The sequence below is a fragment of the Solanum stenotomum genome, chromosome 12 (assembly GCF_019186545.1).
Source record: "Solanum stenotomum isolate F172 chromosome 12, ASM1918654v1, whole genome shotgun sequence".
NCBI classification, from domain to species: domain Eukaryota; kingdom Viridiplantae; phylum Streptophyta; class Magnoliopsida; order Solanales; family Solanaceae; genus Solanum; species Solanum stenotomum.
This window is the reverse complement of record NC_064293.1, coordinates 37,390,031-37,405,704: the sequence shown is the minus strand read 5'-3', so window position 1 is coordinate 37,405,704 and position 15,674 is coordinate 37,390,031. Positions and strand designations below refer to the sequence as shown.

General features: G+C 32.2%; 2 protein-coding genes across 2 annotated transcripts; both read right to left on the bottom strand.

Moving 5' to 3' along the window:
* Positions 1-250: 250 nt before the first annotated feature.
* Positions 251-2,335, bottom strand: LOC125848124 (vacuolar protein 8). Its single transcript, XM_049527929.1, has one exon. It carries the CDS (start codon positions 2,138-2,140, stop codon positions 410-412), a length of 1,731 nt encoding a protein of 576 aa, XP_049383886.1. The 5' UTR covers positions 2,141-2,335; the 3' UTR covers positions 251-409.
* A 7,763-nt stretch (positions 2,336-10,098) lies between these two features.
* On the bottom strand, positions 10,099-14,751 carry LOC125846757 (protein TRANSPORT INHIBITOR RESPONSE 1-like). Its single transcript, XM_049526347.1, has 5 exons — positions 14,613-14,751; positions 13,528-14,058; positions 11,759-12,254; positions 10,729-11,502; positions 10,099-10,627 (listed from the first exon to the last, which is right to left on the bottom strand). The coding sequence occupies exons 2-4, from the start codon at positions 14,046-14,048 to the stop codon at positions 10,750-10,752; spliced, it is 1,770 nt and encodes a 589-aa protein (XP_049382304.1). The 5' UTR covers positions 14,049-14,058; positions 14,613-14,751; the 3' UTR covers positions 10,099-10,627; positions 10,729-10,749.
* Between the last annotated feature and the right edge of the window lie 923 nt (positions 14,752-15,674).

Below are 15,674 nucleotides of genomic sequence, written 5' to 3'. Positions count from 1 at the left end.
TTCATTAATATAAAACCAATGCAATAAGAAAAGGACAAGAAAATACAGAGAGGGCCATATTCATCCATCACTTTCTACTCTGAGCTTCTTGGAAGACTAGGACAAAAAAATTGATGTCTACTCATCAATTGCCCATCGCTAAATTCATGCCTTCACCCATGTGCATCTTAATAACACAAAACAAAATGATAAGTAATACATTTGAAAAGATTAGAATAAGATGTGTAATATTCAGTAATCTTTTTTTTTATTATATGACTAGAAGCTAAAAAGGGCAAAAGGGGATGTTCTAAAAGCTCTTTCTTAACAATAAAGTACATTTATCTTGGATTATATTACATAAGATCTCCTTTCTGTTTTTTGGTTTTGGTAAAATATTTAAGCATAAGACAAAATTGAATTACATTGATTATGAATGCCAGATTCCACTGAGAATGCTTCTGAATCTATTTGAAGACAATTTTCTGACAATCTTTTTTGCATCTGAAACTTCAGCCTCAGCTAACTTCTCAATGTTTATCAGATACCCCGAGTTTGCAATTTTCTTTCTGGCACTATTGCAACTTGTTAATGACATGAGTATAGAAAGCAGCAGCTTTTTGTTGCCAAAATTTGCCTGTTCTGGATCAAGCATTTGCAGCAGCAAACCAACATTTTCATCATTCTGTCCAAATCTCTTTTGGTTTCTTGGTACAATCACCATACTTGATAGTGTTTCAGTTGCCATTTCTCTAACCTCAAATGACTTTGAATCAAGAAACTTCACCAACTCAGGCATAAATCCAGCATCCCCCATTAGTTTCTTGGCCTCATCTGATGTTCCACATAGCCAAAATGCTGCCTTTAAGGCTAATTCTTGAAGAGAACCATCTCCGTGTCGAAGAAAATACAGAATGTGATCCATAAATCCATAACTCAACAGGATGTTCACTGAATTTACTGATGTAAAACACAGATTCACAATCCCTCTTAAGGACATTTCCCTTGCTTTAGATGAAGACGATGATTTCGGATCCAAAACACGAGCTAAAGCTCTTATTCCACCTTCCTTCATGATCATCTGCCTAGTTGATTCATCCCCAGAAGCCATAGTTTGTAGAAAATCAATTGAACTAATTTGTGTAACCTCATCTTTACACCTTGCAAGCTTGATAAATACTGAAACTGCACCTTCCTCAATCATAAACCTCTTGATTTCTTCAACCCCAACAAGATTTTTCAACACTCCACAAACTGAACTAACCAAAGAATCACCCTCTATACATATCTTCAACAAAACAGTAACCCCACCATGAGCTGAAATTGACCATGCATTATCTGAGTTCTCTGTGAGCTTTTGCAAACACCTGGTGGCAAATTCTTTACTCAACCCAATCCCACACTCTAAAACTCTAATCAAAGGGGAAATTATTCCAGCAGAGATTAAACAACTTCTAAAAGATTGAAACCCTGCTATTACAGATAATGCCTTAGCTGCTTCTTCTTGAAGATTATCTTCTTGCAAATCAAGAAAACTCACTAACACAGAAACAAGATTATCAATTTCAATTGCAACTTTAACATATCTATCATCTTCTTGAATAATCTCATTCAAAGCAATCAACCCTTGTTTCTTCATCTCTGAAGACCCAATCTTGACCCTTGACAACAAATCCCTAATATAGAACTTGATATCATCACGAGAAGCTCCAAGATTGGGCTTTGGAACAATAATGGCAGAGCTTTGAGTAAGCAAACCAAGAGAGTAAATCTCAGAAATACTCCTTATATGATTGTCTAATTTTGTAGAAACTATATCAAGATCACTCTGCATCAGCAGTTTCCCACTATAAGAAAACTCAACACAATGCCGAGAAAGTTCATGGCAGCTCTTGAGGGTAGCTGTAATGGCCTGAAGGGAGCTACAGAGTGGAGGGTAGTTTTCTGTGGAATCACAATTCTCAATGGCAGATAAACTCGAAAGAAGCTCTTCAAGCTTGTTTCGTATCGATTGCCATTTCACAGGGAAAACTCTGATTGAAAAAGAAAGAGATATAACTGAAGAAATGAACTCAATAACTCGCCGGATTCTTGATTTTCCGGCGAATGACCCAACTGGATTTTCTGCATTTTCCGGTAGAGTAAACATGTTGGGGTTCATTGGACTTGCCTGAATTCCATTCTCCGGCGATATGGGGTCGGAAAAGTGAAGATTCCGGCGAATTAGTTAGAGATTTTGGGATGAAGAAAAAAAACAGAAAATTCAATAATATTATCAATGAGGAGAAAGAATAGCTCTAGCTATATTCATTGCTTATCTTCAGTTCATTGTACAGAACTTGTGAACGAAGAAATTGACAAAAATACCCTTGCTAACTTTATAACATGGATTAATTAGTATGAGGTTATAGGGGTATTTATGGTATTTTTGGTCTTGTTAGTTGGGAGACGAAATATGTTTAGTAAGGATAAGAGAGTTGTTAGGGCAACTGTTTTGGACTCTTTGAAAGTTAGATATGTCCAAATTTATACTCAAAAAGGATACCATACATTTACAAAAGAAAAAAGATAAATGATGGAATTACTACAAATAAAATTGATATATTTTATTTTACAATTTTTTTTTTAAAAAAAAACTAGGTTGATTGAGTGTTAAAGAAAATCATAAGAAATACTATATCTTATTTAATTCACAGGTAGACAATATAAGAATTATGTGAAAAAAGCAGTGTATCAGAGGTTTTATTCATCATATACCAATCATTGCAAAACTATGCAGAATCTTTCTATATTAATACTCTTTTCATTCTAAAATACTTGTCATATAATATATCTATGTATATATTATATCAATAAAAAATTATTTGTATACATGCGTAAATAACACATTTATGTGTATAACACAATAGGATATACTTAAGTTCAATTAATCAAGTAGAGGGTATTTTAACTGAAGGTTATCATTTGTCAATAGTTCAGGACGAAACTAATAATTCTCACTAAATTTAAATGTGTTTTCAATACTTCTCGTTTTCGAAACAGAAGTGACTATTATGTGTTCATTGAATTTATCAGTAGACAACACTAGATTTTCTTTTTATACTTGTACAACAAAAGTCCTTTATTTAGGGGAATTAAAGAGGAAGTTTAAATACGCTCTAGTTGCAAAAATATGGACACAACATTTATTAGACTGCAAGGATTACGACAAAAGAATTAAACATTAACGATTTATTGCAATTTATTCTATATAAATTTTTTTATTCGATGCCCAATATTTATTTTGATGTTTTAATTCTAATCCAGATTAGTGGCGGAACAACATTCAAAAGCAAGGAGTTCATATTGCTCAACAATTTTACTTATCATGCATGTATATTACAAGTCAAAAATAATATAATTCATGATAATAAAATACAAAGATTATTGAATTCACCCCGAATGAATCCCCTTAACAAAGTCTCGGCCTCTCGGGCTCCTTTATACTGATCAGGATTCGTGCCACATTAGATCTGAAAACACTATCTAACATGATTTTTTTGCACTCAAAACATCTGATTAAGAATAAAGAAATGATATCGGTTTATATTCCTTATTTATCATGAAATAGTTTGATCCACAAGGGATCAAACTTGTGATGCTTTTTTGTTTGTTATCTATTGTTGCTTTTGCTTGTAGTTATCTACTATTTTGCTCTCGTATACAGTTGTTACATGCTTCTACTTTAATATCAACAACCTTAGATGGAACATGAGACCCATATTACAACTCAATGTACATATTCTTAAAATCACATTTAATTAAAAGAAAACTATACAAAATTATTTCAAGAAAAATCGTAACAAAAATAATTTTCTCAAGTCTTTTTTTTTTCTTCATTTTTTCTTTAAGTCAGTTTGTATAGTAAATAATTAAGGGAAATTATTTAAGGATAAGGAGTGTATGAAAAGTTTCGATTAATCTTTTAGCAATAAAAAATAGAAGATTATATATTGGAATTTTCTTAAGTAAGTGCTTCATATAATGTATCGATAGACAGCTAGCATTCACACTTTCTTAACACCTTTTTTTTTTTTGGGCGAAAGGAAAAGGCCCTTTTGGGGAAAAGCTCTAATTGGCAAAATGGGGACAACGTAAATTTGGCTTCAAGGATTTGGACAAGTCATGAGTTAAATTTCTTAAAGACTTACTAGGTTTTAATTAATATTATGCAGTCATTTTTACATCATGAAATTTTCTGATCTAGGATCACATATTTGTCATCAACGTCAATAATAATATATTTAGTGTAATTCCATAAATACTAAGGTCTAAGGAAGGTTGTGTACATGATCTTATTGATTCTATATTTTGTGAAGGTATATGATGTTTTCGATAGACCATTGACTCAAGTAAAATATATATTAAAAATGATTATGTGACATATATAGTAGCAAAGAAGTCATGTCGAAAACATATAATAAGAGAACATAAATAACAACCGATAATACGATAACTGAAGCAAGAAAAACAACAAGTTATACTAAAATCAAAGAAAAATATAATAGGAGAGTACTAATTATAACAATACTGAAAAGGAAACTAGCTAAGACAACGTTCGGTTTTTAAATGTTTCTTTTTAACTATTAGAAAAAATTTAAAACTCTTCAATTAAGTAGATATGACATAAAAAATATTCAAGAACATAACCTTAGATCACAATATATACAGGAAATTAAAAAAAAGTAAAGGCCAACCTACCTACATTATGATTTTGTGTCATGAATCCAAAGTTAAAAGTATATAGTGACATACATATAATTATTAGTAAAGAAAGAGGAAATTACATACTATATGATCTGACATTTGACAGAGCAATGAAATAATTTTGATCTAAATAATAAAACCAGAACTTGTAATTATGGATTAATGAATATTAGGTGGCAAACAGATATTAAAAAAAGGGGAAAAACATAGTGTAGCTTTCAATAATAAGAGCTTTGGCATTAATAGAGATGACAAAAATGCAATTAGCCCCACCATGCATGTGAACCCCTTAGACTAATTATTACTCATTCCCAACTCTTTAGGCTTGTTGTCATCCTTTTCACTTAATAAAATTACATTACTCTTTTTGATATTGGCTTGGATGGTGAGATGACCTTAACCACCAATCCAAAAGCTGCTACTCACTAAATATAATTTTTTTTAAAAAAAATTCATGATATAATTTGGTTTATTTAGATTTGCGTCAAACAAATCTGTCATTATAAGACTATAACAGTAAATCGTTTTTTTTTTTGAATTGTTTTCCATTTTTAAAATTCGAGCTCAAAACAACTGATTAAAGAGAGATTTATCATCCCATTATGCTCTTTAGAGGTCCATTTTCTTTTTAAAAAATCCCTTGCAAAAGAAAAATTATGTTGATCATTTAGTATTTGGAAATTCTGTCGCATAAAAAATCATCATATTGAAACTAACGCTTATTAGTTTACCATAGTTGGATAAAGTTGAGATGAGCTGATAACAGATTATGAAATGACGTGTGTCATATATTTATGAATTATTGTAATTATTGATAACAGATTATGAAATGACGCATGACATATATTTATGAATTATTGTAATTATCGGATATGAACTGAAAAAAAGTACTTCAAAAATATAAATATATATATACCCAGCTTTATTTGGTCATTATACGGATCAAATAACTACGAGTAATTCATACTTTTTGTGTTGCATTTTATGCGATAAAATTCGAATTTCAAAAATCAAACAACTTAATTTTGATAGTGAATTTAGGCATAAAATTTACATATTTAAAACTAGGGATAAGGGTCTGAAAAATACCCCAACTTTGGTCAAATTTGCTGTTGCGATACTAAACTTTCATAAGGACCTATTACCTCCCTAGACTATTTAATACCGTATTTTTTACCCCCTGAACTATTTAATAGTGTATTTTAAAGGTATATATGTGCCCATGTGGACACATTACTATTTATAATTTTGCATTATTTTTTATATCCACGTGGGCAAATATATATGTTTAAAATACGGTATTAAATAGTCTAGGAAGGTAATAGGTCCTCATGAAAGTTTAGTATCGCAACAATAAATCCGACCAAAGTTGAGATATTTTTCAGACCCTTAACCCTTAAAACTACGTAAAAAGTTTTATAAATAATAATAATTGATAATTTAAAATATTTTTAAAAATATAAAAAAAAATTACTATTAAAGAAAGACTTAGTTAAATCTTGAAATTCGAAAGTGCCACATAAATTGAGACACGTGGATAGTTTGTAATTTCTTCGTGCATGTCTAAATGGAGAAATAGCAGAATTTATCCTAGAATTTGGTGGGAAAATGGCACTAACATGCTAACTCATCATAGAGTTAATTAAAAGTAATTTATATATATCAACAAAAATAAGTACTATAAACTTTCATAAGATGACAAATTACAAACAAATAAAAACTTTAAAGTACCTTTTAATATGGTTAGATGCCTATGCATTTCAAACATTATCTTAATCACTATAAGACAAAAATAGCCATTATTCTGCTGGTCACATAAATGCTAGAAAATTGCATAAATTTTCTAATAAAGTCTTTTAGTGGAACACCGCCCTTAGTTTTTTATTTTACAAAAATAGATTGTAATTTTCTTTGTTAATTGGAGAAGTTGCCTTTAGGCTCCGGACTCGAATATTTAGCCTGTTAATCTGAAAACGTTTTGTTGCTTCCAACTAATTTCAACCATATTATTTTTAATTATCCTCACATACAAATAACCTAATCAAGAATTATTTGCATGCCACTTATAAAATAAAAAATAAAAAAAATACTAGCTACTTCTAAGCCTATGGAGTTTTCACATTGATATAAGTTTTTTTTCCATAACAATATATATATATATAAAATACTTACATGCATGATTATCAAATCACTAAAAAAACAAGCAACTAATATCATATTATAACATTAACCGTAACCTGAATCGTAAATAATTATTACATTATCAGTGTATATATCATAAATCTTTTCGAATTGCCAAAATATGAATTTTCATTTATCCCAAGCTATTCTCATGAGGTATAGAATTATACTTCTCCAATCTGGATATATGAGATGAGTTTAAGTAATTATATATATGTCGTAACTAATAATTTTATGTGTTTTATAGCAAGAAATATGCCTTATGTTTTAAAATTACAAAATTCTGTATTTGGATAGTGTATAAAATGTGTAACACTGTATATAGTTGCATAACGAACAGTGTAATATGTGATGTGGTGCTAACTTAATGCTCATGACATGTTAGGTAGAAAAGGACATAAATGATATATATTTGTATGAGGAAATGTGAGTGATTAATTACCAAATCTATGGTGAATTAATTAATATATAGTTATATACCCTCTTTTTGGCTTTGAGTGAGGAGGAAGTCAAATGAACCAAAAGGCCTACACAAAATCAAAATATATATACCTTTGCTTTGAAGAGAAAAGCCACATACACACACCAATATGAAGTGCATATCCACTTCAATGAACCATAATCCCTCTAGTACAATAATAATGCTTAGCACAATAAAATTACACTTTGGAAAAAGTAAATTGGAGTTGCATTATGATTGTCTAATTGATTGGTTATAAGTTATATACATAGACAGTGTAAAAAAATTTCAGTATTAATATAAATAATTTGTTAGTTACTATATTTACTAGGATATCAGTTAATGCTTATATCATAAAAATTAATGTACTTATTATCATATTACAAATGATCAATGTAAATATTTTATATATAGATCTTAATTAACTGATATATAATATATATTGTTTTAAACTTTTTTTTTTTTAGGGAAAAATAGGATTGAGGAGGATATGGGTAAGTGAACAGAGATTCAGTTTAGTGAAGACAAAAGTCATAGATATATCATATATCAATGAAAATAGAAAGGCCAACAAATTACAAGATTTATATGCAACTTGTAGTTGAGGATTAGTTGGTTCATATCCCTTGATATGGACTGCTCTATATAAATTAAAATTTTATTTCATCACATCAATGCATCCTCAATGAAAAATATTTATCTAGAAAATAAATATTTTTTTAAAAAAATTATTTTTTAGTGTTCGATAAACAAGATAAACAAGCAGAAAATATTCTATAAAAATATTTATGTATAATCTAAATACGAGGATTGGCCGGTTGAGCGTGGGGTGCAACGATTGGGGTACTATGGGAGATGAGGTGGAAAAAATGAACGTGGAATATCATTCATTAAAATTATTTTCTGTAGTATTCTTATGGAAGTCATTTTTATAATTTTTAAGACAATTGATTTTCTTGAAAAAAAATATTTTTTAAATTAAATACACATTACACTAAAAATGATTTTTAGAAAAGTTTTAACACTATTTGTTAATGTGCATATTTATTCTGCTAAAAACTATTTTTGTTGTACTGACACCATACCAAATACTCCCAATTGGTACATTTTACTTGGATCCTTTTTTTGTTTTTCACTCGATCTTCGGAGTTCATATTGGAGACCTGATTAAATTCGGATTGTGCACTATAGGACCCAATCGGAGTGACGCTCCCAACATGATTTTCTCTATATTCAGGGGTCAAACGTGAGATCTCTGATTAAGGGTAAAATAGTCTCACCACTGCACCACAACCCAAGTTACTTGTACCCTTTACTCAAGGCTAATGCTAGTCCGCTGACTCTATTATAGTTGACAAACTTTTCCTAAAATAACCTAATTATAATATGCTAGCCAATTAATTAATTGTCTCCAGTTATTATAATCCACGTGTGCGTTTCCATATGAACTAAAATGGACTATGGGGTAGGCTAAAGTTTCATCTACTTAAATAATTATTGTTACAATAATTCATCGTATTTGATTTAAACATTGATTATAATAAGTAATTATGCCATAACTTTTCTTCAATTTCGAAATTCAAATAATTACGTAAGGATTTAGTTTTACATTATCTGTATGATTTGATTATAGCATGCAGGGTAATAGTAGTATATTTTTCAGGATCAAGGTTGATATACTAGTAGTTATTTATCTTTAATTTATACGTCAAGTTAACTTGATATAGTGTAAAAAGATATATACATTGTCTATATAAAGAGAGCTAAACAAGCTCATATATAATTTCCAAGTACTAATACAAATATGCTTTACTTTAGTCGGGGGTCTATTAAAAATAATATCTCTATTTTTTCAAGGTAGGAGTAAAGCTACGTATATACCATCCTCTTCAGACACCACTTGTAGAATTATATTGAGTATGTTGTTACAGTACAAATATGCTTAGGCAGTGGCGGAACCAGCTCGGGCCTAGATTTTAGACAGGAGCAAATATTTACTTTTTCATATTTTAAACTCTCTTAGTGGAAATTTTGACTCTGCCACTCACTCAAATGATAGTAGTGATTATTTGGTTTTGAGTAAAATTTCCACCAACTGAATTTTGTTGCTTCATATTCATGCAACCGCTGGTCAATAGGGTTGGAGCAAATTGCTTTTCAATTTGCATGTGACAAGAATGGGAATTAACACTATTATTAGGAATTTGAGCAGTGGAGTGACAATTCATGTAGCTAGCTTAGACTTAAAGAAAATATGAAGATTTTGAGGACTCTATATATAATGGTGAGAATTTTTTTTTTCTTTTATATCATTGTGCTCACATGCTGCCAAATTTTACTATCATTGGTCTCTGTAGAGTCAAGGAATTGTAATTTGTTTTTCTTAATATCTCTTCAAAAGTTACTCAATAGACTATACTTTGTTGGAATGTCTGAATGATCACTCAACGTATAATAATTGATTATTATAGTTATTCAACTTTGTTTCGTCTCCCAAAAAGTTATTCGATTTTACCTAGTTAGTTAGCTTCCTTGTTGAGACTTGCATATTTAGATATAGTGTAGTTGCAAGATCAATAATTATTACTTAAAATTGATCAATGGATAAACCTGCATTATTAATTAATGCTATGTTATGAATGAAGCAAAGAATAGTGAATAAGTGTCTTAATTTAAACTAACAACATAGTAAATGTCACACTAAATTATTTTGATGAAGCACAGCAATAACATTTTAAAAAAAAGAATACCATGGTTTCTTTTTTTCTTTTGCATTTCCAGTTTGGCCAAATAACTTATGTCTGTGAAACCTAATCACCATCATTCAAGTTACATGAGACTCATTTCATTTTTCTTTCTTTATGTTTATGCTACTTATTGTTTTGAAAAAGAAAAAACTCCGCGAATCAACAAACCAGCGTTCTTCATCTTGCTTGTTCTTGTGAGATTCAGGACTCTTCATCTACTGATAGTTTTCTCAGACATAATCAACTCCGTCTTCGTTCCAGTTCCTGCTTCTCCACGAGTGCTGATCATTTGGTCTCACTAACTGTAAGAGAATCTTCGCATGGTTTCTTTCTCATAATGCATTAGTTCAGTAAGAGCGCACACAAACATCCCTTTTGTTGATCTTCCTTGAAACATAGTAAATGCAGCATACGGAGAGGTATTCATGTACTTACTTTCTCTCGTTCACCTTTACGAACATCATGCATGTAGCAGATAAAACTAGCTGAAATAGAAGGGTATCCCAGTGCACACCTACAGATAAAAATAAAACTTAGCATTATCAGCATATCATCTTTCCACTCCACGCTATTTTGGCAAGCATAGGACAGAGGAGAGCAAGGGAAGGAGCTTACCAAAGTTCCTGTTTCTTTGTGCTAGAGGGTTACAACAAAAGGTGGGGCATCCTTTCGTGGCCCTGCTACAGAGCGATAGACGTATAATTTATCAGCATAATCATCGCTGTGCTCATCTTTGATTACCTCGACATTCAACCTAGGCCTCTCTTGTGCAAGTATTCTACAACCATTCATGGTGACCCTGCAAGCTGACATCCAAAGACACCGCATTGATTCATACTTCCCCATTCCAGAAAGAAGTGCTGCATTTCCAAATGGAGAATCCCTTATCTCCAGCTTCCTCAGCTTAGAACAGCCGTCGAGCACACACTGCATACCCCAGTCACTGCTGCCAGCAAAAGCCACTGAAAGTGTCTCAAGGTTTTTGGCATACTTTCCAATATACTCAAAGGTCAGGTCAGTCAACAGTCCAGAAACAGAAAGCCTCTGGAGCTTTTTACAAGTCTTGACCACTGCACCAAATGCCTCATCCATGGGTTCATTTGTCAAGTAATCTGGCTGGCCAGGATTCATTATGCAGAGACGAAAATGGGTGAAATTAGGGCAGTTACGCACTATTGTTGCAACAGCAGCATTAGTCATTTGCCGGCAGAAATAGAGAACATATTGAAGCTTAGGACAACCAGCAGACACAGCCACAAAGCCTGACTCAGTCACTCCATGGTCCATATCCTCTTCAAAAGGGTCAGCAGGAAAGACTCGCAATTCTTCAAGCAATGGGCAGCTGGTTCCAACAGCCTCTAACCCCTTATCTTTGACAGTGTCTAGGACCTATAACAGAAAGATTAGGCATGAAGACCTTGAAAGTAGAAAAATGGATTACCATGATATGAAAAAAAAGGTGATTAGTATCTCTTGAATACATATCCCTAGAGAAAACAACCATAGAGCAGTTCAAACTTAAAAGACGAATTAGTGGTAACTTTCAGTTCCTCGACAAAATGTCAAATGTTAGGAGATCAATACCTAAGACCTCATCATGAAAGGATTTATCACGTAAATGTTAAAGCCTGAGGTAGATTCTTACCCAAAGGCGCCTTAAATTTGGGCAATGAGCAAGAAGCTTCGAAAATTCACCACTCCTAATGGCTTCATAGCTCAAGTTGAGGAAAGTCAGCTTAGCACAGGCTGCATAAAGAGATGGTAAATATCGACGATTTGCTTCCCAAAAGCCTGAAAGAGAGTGCAGATGTTTGCAGTTGCTGAATGCACTTTCAAGTTCTGCATACTGCCGACTTGTGAGTTGATCTGGAAGAAAGCATCCTGTACCCAGCTCCATCAGCTGAGGAGCTCGGACGAGCAGGCGTTGCAACTGAGGCAAGGTGACGTTCTTGTTAACCTTCAGAACCCTCAGTGATTTGCATCTACCGACAAGTCTCTCTAAAGCATCCTTACTGATCTCAGTGTTCATACAGGCAAAGTTAAGCACCTCCAGTGATGTAAAGTCATCCGGAAAACAACTTAGCCAACTACCACAAATATCATCCATGCCATTCTCCTGAATGTCCAGCTCTGTCAAGTTCCTGTGAAGGAAACCAACATTTAGATTGGTATAGCAATTAAGATAACTTGGTTTCATGCTGATAAGCATCAATTAAGAGCCACAAAACAAACTGGCATTTCTGCTGCCTATGAAGAAAAGCATGTTTTGCTTTTCTATACATTGGAATATTACTCAATCGAAATCTTGTTATCATAACATAAATAGAACCTCCTTGTATGCATCATTTAGATAGTACATGAAGACATTTGTTATATACAAGTCCAACTTCTGTAGTATGTTGAATTGTGGATATGACATTAGAGCCATCCTTCAAACTACAGTTCTTTGGAACGAACCAGAACAACCAAAGATCCCACATTCTCACATTCTTTTTGGTTCAGATTATCGTAACTTAAAATTGCAAAGATGCCAACTTCTACGTTTAAAACTGCACAAGCAAAATCTTGGCATACGACCTAGACACCTTTGTGATGGTATTCCTTATTTGCCAAGACAACAATCAACCTGAAAGCCTCATGAACCATAATAACCTAGTGGTGCTACAAAACTAGACAACAATTTGACAACATATACATAGTGATATACTAGTTGAAGCTCCATACATTGAACAGGTCTAATAGACATTAAAAGGTACAGAGATCAAATATTTGTTACACAATATAAGTTAATGTAGAAACTCTTTCTTGACCAATAAGAAGAGTTATTTATGCCTAACAATGACATCAAAGAATTCCCTCAATTAATGCTCATTAACAGGTCAATGTCACATCATGAAAGCAACATAAAAAAGGAACAGAAAAAGAATTCATAAAGTGGAACCATTTCAATTTCCACTTATACTTTTTTCTTCTTTCCTTTTAATGTGTGGTAAGACAAGGTGGTGATAACAAGATAAACAGCCTAACATGTCCCCAGCCCAGAACATGTCACTTTTTTATTTCTTCACCCACATGGCCACTTCAAATGAAAAATACAAGTTTCTTAACCATTCCACATCCAGACACATGGGTCTACTGTTTTGTCCTCCATTACTACAATAATTAGCATGGACCACCTTGTAAACAGTACTGTTTTTCCTCAATCTGCCTTGAAAGAATTCTAAATCCACCATAACAGAAAGCTAAGATCTTGAAGTCAGATGCTAGATAATATACCAGTTACAATCAAATAAAAACTATTTCTTGAAAAAAAGATAGCTTTTTTATCCAATCAAAACAACACCCATATCTGAAACATTAACTGATATTAAAAATAACGATCAAAAGTTAACACAAGTGAAAAGATCATCTTACTTGCAGTGAGCAGCAATGCTACTGATCCCATCAGTGCTAAAACCATCACAACTCAACAATGAGAGAGCCTTGAATCCAAGAAATGATTTTGCCAAAAACTCCAAACTCTCATCACTAACAGCCATTCTTTTCAATCTCAACTCCTCAAGAAAGGGGTAAACTTTGGCAAAGACATCAAGCCAAGCCTGAATATCAGCACCCCAGTTCTCTGGTACCAAATTAAAGTCAGAAAATCTTGGTTTCCCTTTAAGGGTAACACTCTTAATCTTTGGGAATCTTCTTGCTACAATCTCAGGAGTAACTGAATAGCAATTCCCAATAAACAGCTTAGTCCTTGTCCAACGCTCGGCATTATACCAATCCTTGCACACCAGTGAAGCTGAATTTCTATCTTTATGAGACTGAACAAGAGACAACACCTTCTCCAACACCTCATCTGGGAATGCTGACTGAGTTAACTCCGATGAGTTCGATAAATCTACAGATTCCCTCGGTTTTTTCAAGCTCGGATTCATTTCCATCTCAAGAAAACTGAATTGAAATCAAAACAACTGAAAGTTCAAATCTTTATCCTATTTTTCGACACGCTGACAAAAGTTTCAACAGCAAGATTCCAGTTTTAACCCCCTCAGTTGAATAAACATAGTCAACAACTCTGCTGGTTATAAAAAAAAATACTAGCTTTCAAGATTTGTAAACAAACCAAAAACCATCTTGAGTCACCTGAATTTCAAAAAGAAAACATCATCTGCAATCAGTTGTACTACACTCCATTTTAGAGCTTCAAGAAAACAGAGCAAGAGATATGGGTCTAAACTCTAAAACTCTAAAGAGAAAAAAGGCTGAGAAATTTCTGAAATGCTACTGAAAAAGCAGATAAAAAAAATGACCCAGAAAAACCATGCTTATATCAATTTAACACACAGAAAAAAACAAAAGAAAAAGAGGAAAAGAATCAGTAAAATTTCAGAACAATTACAAGAAAAACAGGGAGAAAAGCGTGAGTCGTGAGAGAAAAAAACAAACTGGAATTGAACAAGAATTGAAAAAGCTGTTGGCTTTTTTTTCTTATTTTTATTGCATACCTCAGTCTTGAGAATGGTGAAAAATGTGGACTCTTTGTGCACCAGAAGAGCCAAAGAAACTCTCAAGCCAACCACTTACATAATATAACAATCCAAATTATTCCACAAAAAGAAAAAGAAAAACTTTATTCTAAAAAAAAGAGTATACTCCAAATTTCATTCATTTATTTAGACTTTAATATATAATCAATCATATTTTACTTAAATACTCGATTTTGATTTTTTTTAAAATATGTATTCTCATTCATTTATTAGAGAGTTAAGTTAAGTTGAACATATAAAATATGATATTATTAAAAGAGAAAAAGGATAAATATACCCTCGAACTATCGTAAATGATATGCAGATACCCTTCGTCATATTTTTGGGATATTGGTGCTCCTGCCGTCAAAAAACTAGATCTTATATACCATTTATACTAACGGACATATGCATGTCATAATCTTATCCGCCGATTAAATATCAAATCGACGGATAAGATTGCGCCACGTGTCCCTATTTAGTCTTCCGTTAGAGTGAAGGGCATACATGCTTTAATTTTTTGACGGCAGGGGCACCAATGTCCCAAAAATATGACTAAGGATATCTACATACCATTTACGATAGTTCGAAGGTATATTTATCTTTTTTCCCTTATTAAAATCATACATATTCGCCTCAATAAATTGTGAAACGTCAGAAATTTTTTTACCTGAGATTGATGGTTATAATTAAGTCAAATATATATTTTGTATGATTAACTTGTTTAGTAGACCGAAAAAGTGTATATAATTGAAGAAATTTATGTTTAAGTATGATCATCTCATCTCAAAACTTAAGTTATAAGAGAGAGCATATCTTTTTATCATTTAATAATATTATCAATACGTCATATTGAAGTGTGTGACCATATCATCTAAAAGTTTAAGCTATTAGATGAAATGATCACACACTTCAACAATTTATAAGAATTGAGATGTTTAAACCTCGAAGTTTGAAAAATATATAATTTAAGAGGGAGAAAACAGTAATATTTTAGTGTATACATAGTACATACGTAAAGGTTATAATAATAAGCAGCCC